This window comes from Fulmarus glacialis, unplaced genomic scaffold (assembly GCF_000690835.1).
Source record: "Fulmarus glacialis isolate BGI_N327 unplaced genomic scaffold, ASM69083v1 scaffold47969, whole genome shotgun sequence".
NCBI lineage: Eukaryota > Metazoa > Chordata > Aves > Procellariiformes > Procellariidae > Fulmarus > Fulmarus glacialis.
In genome coordinates, this window is record NW_009233528.1 from 50,857 (window position 1) to 55,372 (window position 4,516).

The following is a 4,516-nucleotide window of genomic DNA, read 5'->3' on the forward strand; positions in this document are numbered from 1 at the left end:
GTCATGCAGCTTTGATAGCCTTATTGTGCTCCAGAAGTCTGGGGCCTGAGATTTAAGCAGGTCTGTCCTAGATATCTAATGAACTGTTAATTTGAAAATAAAAACATTCTTAAACTGCTCTACTAGTAATTACCTTCTGGACTCATACGGAGCCAAAAGGACCAGCTTAAAATAACTTCAAACTAGATTCCAGTAGGACCGAGTTGCACAAGTAGGGTACTGGAGCTCACTGGGTTACCAGTGAAGTTACTGCAGCTTCACCGATGAGAAGATACAACACCCTGAGGCCCAGCGAGAGCTGCTGGAGACCACCTCGTCCTTCCCATACTGCCTCCAGCGCTAGTTCCTGGGCCGGTTCATTGGGCGGGCTTACTCTCATGTTCTTTGGCCTACTGAATTGCAGAATAGAACAGGCTCAACAAGAGCAAGTATCAAACACCTCTGCAAGTGCAGGGCGGTTCGTAGCCTAGCAGTTAATCTGCTGTCAAGCAAGAAACCCAGATTTCTGTTGCCCTCGGGCAAGAGTGGGATTTGAGCCCCAGGCTCCTGCCTGTGGTATGAACGCTCTCACAGCTGAGGTGCTGCGCAGACTCGGGGAGTGTCTGGAAATGACGGTTTCTCATGCAGAACCTGATCCAGGTAATTTACGTGGCAGATTCTGGGCACAGACCAGCCTGTGTTTGTCCAGACAACCACTTGGACATATGTTATCTCCTGCTCTCTTCCAAGAGCTCCTGTATTTCTTACTGGTTTTCTCATTCCTGGGGCAACAGCTGACAGCCGTGTCTCACACCTGGGCAGAGCTGGCACACTGCTGCCTACGCCTTAGTTAAAAACAAAAACAAAACAGAAAACAAGAATAGTTTCATGCTAAATGCCCTGCACAACCTGCTGCTGGTGCTAGGCAGAGGGACATCGTGTTCTTAAATTTAGGTTAGGGTTTCCCATGGTTGAAGCAGTCACTGCCCACTACTCTCTAGGACGAGGAGACATCTTCCAGATGACACATTACTTATGCAGCAATCAAAATCAGTTTAAAACCTCGTTTTATTTAAACCAGTGCGTGTTACAATGCAGGTAAGTCTCTTCTCCTCCTTTAAAGTGAAAGCAGTGCTGGCCAAAAGAAGCCTTTTACTGTGGGCTTACTACAGAGCAAGAGAGCCACGCAAAACTTGCATGCATCCACTTTCACCATGAACTTAGGAGAAAGGCAGACACAGTATTGCAGAGATGGTAAGTTTGTTTCCAAGCTGATTAAAAAGTTGATGAGCAGCATTATTTTCATTTACTGCTGTACAAAGGTTTAAACACACAGGATCAGTTTTTCACTGCTTAACACAGCACTTAATTTCAGGCAGCTCACCACTGCCACTGACTACACAGCACTGAAGCACGTGAAAAACTGTACAGTATCACATACTGTATCACATACATAAGCCCAGATTCCCAGCAGCATCTAAGTTCAATACTTTAAGACTCACACAAGAGAGTTTTTTTGTTGTTTGTGAAAATACTTTCTCCTACTCCTGACCCATCAAACCTATTTTTGTGACTCAGGCTTTGAAACTACAGCTAGATGCATCTTCCCCTTCAAGGCTATGCCCTCCTGACTGAGGTGCTCTGCAGTTGACTGAAAGTCCCAAGGAGGGACTTTCCCATTGGAGCCACAAGCTCCGATGACCAGCAGCCTAATTGAAGGACTCCGAATGAACCAACTGTAACTCAAACTTAGTTCACTTGCACAGAATGCTCGCTGGACAGGACTCAGGAAGCAGAGACTGATCTCAAACCCCTCCAAGTGCTCAGCTTCAGCACAGCTCCTCACCAGTGGGCCCTGCAGGCAGACAAGTGCTTTTTTTATCTCTGGGACTGTGGAAAATTGTGCTTCACTGGTGAAAGTGTTTGGTTGAATTAGAGAATCTTTTATTAATCACATTATCTAACTGAAAACTGTATGTGAGAATTAAAGTCAAAACTACTGCCATGAAGTGAAAACACCATTTATTTTTATAAAAGGCATTAATTAAAACAAACCCTACCAGTGTGTACATTGTACACATTTGAATGACACTTACAAGAATGAAGTTTCCATATACAAAGATTACAAGCCCACACTGGTAAAGGATGCACACAAGCACATACTCAACTTCACAGATGCCTCAATTCCAGATCACAGTACCAATTACTCTATGGCCACACCTGCATAGCATTTTCATTATTAGCATCCACACTACTTTATTCCACTACAAACCGTACACAGAAAGCAAGGAGGAGTTTATTCAGAGAGCACAGATACTCGCAGAAAGAATTTATTTGCTGGAATAATCTCTCACTCTTCTGTTGCCATCTTCAAGAGATACTCTTTGTCAATTTTGAAGAGCCTCCACCCTTCCTCAGTGGACAGATCAGAGGCGCCCCTTCTCTTATAGAACCTGATGGACGGTTCGTTCCACTCTGCAACGAGGAAGTGCATACTGCTGCAGCGGCACTTCACAGCAACCTGCGGAAGTGTGCAACAAGACATGTTTCAAACAACAGCCCCAGATGATAAGCCTAGTAAGAACTGGAGAGACTACTCAGCAACTAACTGTGTATCACCAGAAGTCATCAAGTTCATTCTGCCAGTCACTTCAGCACTTGTCACTGTTTAACAGACTCCAGACAATGTTTTAAGCCATCTAGTGTCCTGTCACCTCCTTTATTTTAATTCTGAGTAATGCTGAAGGAGCAGCTCTCATACAGTTAGCAGAAGAGCAAGAGAGCAAGAATACTGCCTTGCCCTGTGTCCTCAGTTCTGCTATAGACTGGTCACTTAAGACATACCTGACTCAAGTTCTTCAGAATTTCTGACCCAATGCCAAGTCCTAAAAAAAAAAACCAAAACAAACAACAAGAAACTAAGTTTTAATTTTATAGAAGCTCTATAGAAAACAACTCATCTAATGCTGTAATACATACCTCTATACTCAGCCATCACATAAAAATCTTCAAGATACAGCAGTTTTCCAATCCATGGATCGTAAGTGAAATAATACATGGCAAAGCCCACAATGCAGTGTTCTGAAACAAAGGGTGTAACTTCAGCTAGTCTGAATTTAAAAGGCAAAAATACTAAGTCTTACATGCATGTTTAAACATACAGATTCTCATTCTGTGACATGCAGACATTTGCTATTAGGTTAGAATTAAGAATGAAGTTTGCAAGTAAGCACACAGCTGAAAATACGAGTTCTGACAAACTTGTATCAACCTAACAGAATGAAGACTGCCCTTGCCCTGAAATCCTCAAAAGTACTACCATAGTAAGTGCTGAACACAAGGGTTTTTTCTACAAACAAATGCACACCCTACTGATTTATCAGTGTTTCCATTCTGGAATACAAGTAAAAACTTTACACAGCAGTTCACAACCTAGATGACTGCCCCAACTCTGCTTCCTTGGCAGCCAAAACAGTCTACCAAACTCTAAAGAACACTTATCTTCCAATGTATATTCCTCAGTAACTACACTGCAAGAAGGCATTGCTCACAGGCCACCTTTACAGCAGCATTTCCAGCACCTCAACTTACGCTTCCACTGAGAGCACCATGCTATTTTCTTTACAGCACCATCAAGGTAAGTAATAAAGCTGCAGCTTCAATTGTAGCTCAACAGGGAAGAGAAGCCAACTCTTCCAGCAGCAGCCCAAACCTAAACCTTGAGTATTTTAACTACATCTGCCATAACACTCTGCACATATTGTAAGAGAAGCGTGCAAACAGATTTCTGATCTACCGTGTCTTTGGTAAAAGTTTGGGAATAGCACTTGTCCCTGTAGACCTTACCTCATATTATGATCATCTACTTTATTGTGTAACGGATCTTTTAGTTACCTCCCCGCCCATCCATGTACACAGAAGGGCCATGTACATGGCGAAGCTAGAGACTGTAACCTGAAGATTGGGGACAAATTAAAGAAAAAAATGTGATTCAACAGGATTACATAAAGGTAAGTCAGGGTCAAACAAGAAAAGCCATTTAATTAATTGGAGTCAAGTACATTATGTTATACCTGATCTTCCCACGCCTCCAGGATTAGCAACAACTTCAGCAGAGTATCACTATATGTTACTGCATTTAAAAGTTAACCTACTCCTCCTACCCCAATTCATTGGTGGAACCTTACGTGTAATCGGTAACATTAAGTATAAGATGCCTCTTGTGTATTTAGCGTCTAAAAAAGTATCAGGAAGTCTCACCTTCAGACGACCACTGTTCTTTTGGCACTTCTGCAACCAGACAGTGGTAGAAAGGGTGCTCGCCAAACCCATCCTCAAGCAGTTCTAGAAAAGCAGAATAAATCGGCTCTTGAGCTACAGATACTGCCACCGGCCTACCAACGCGGAAAGCGGATGCCGCTTTTATACCTTTCTCAGTCAGCACCACTTGATCCTCCATGTCCTCGTACTTGGCTAGTTCCTGGAAGAGAAGGACGCGTAAGCGGACTCGCCCCGCAGCCGCCTCCCTATTGGCCGC

At 43.3% G+C, this 4,516-nt stretch overlaps 1 protein-coding gene across 1 annotated transcript; it reads right to left on the minus strand.

Annotated features, from left to right (window-relative positions):
- Positions 1 to 1,984: 1,984 nt before the first annotated feature.
- Positions 1,985 to 4,489, minus strand: SAT1 (spermidine/spermine N1-acetyltransferase 1). Its single transcript, XM_009585341.1, has 5 exons — positions 4,408 to 4,489; positions 4,240 to 4,323; positions 2,959 to 3,060; positions 2,824 to 2,864; positions 1,985 to 2,500 (listed from the first exon to the last, which is right to left on the minus strand). Exons 1-5 carry the CDS (start codon positions 4,436 to 4,438, stop codon positions 2,330 to 2,332), a joined length of 429 nt encoding a protein of 142 aa, XP_009583636.1. The 5' UTR covers positions 4,439 to 4,489; the 3' UTR covers positions 1,985 to 2,329.
- Between the last annotated feature and the right edge of the window lie 27 nt (positions 4,490 to 4,516).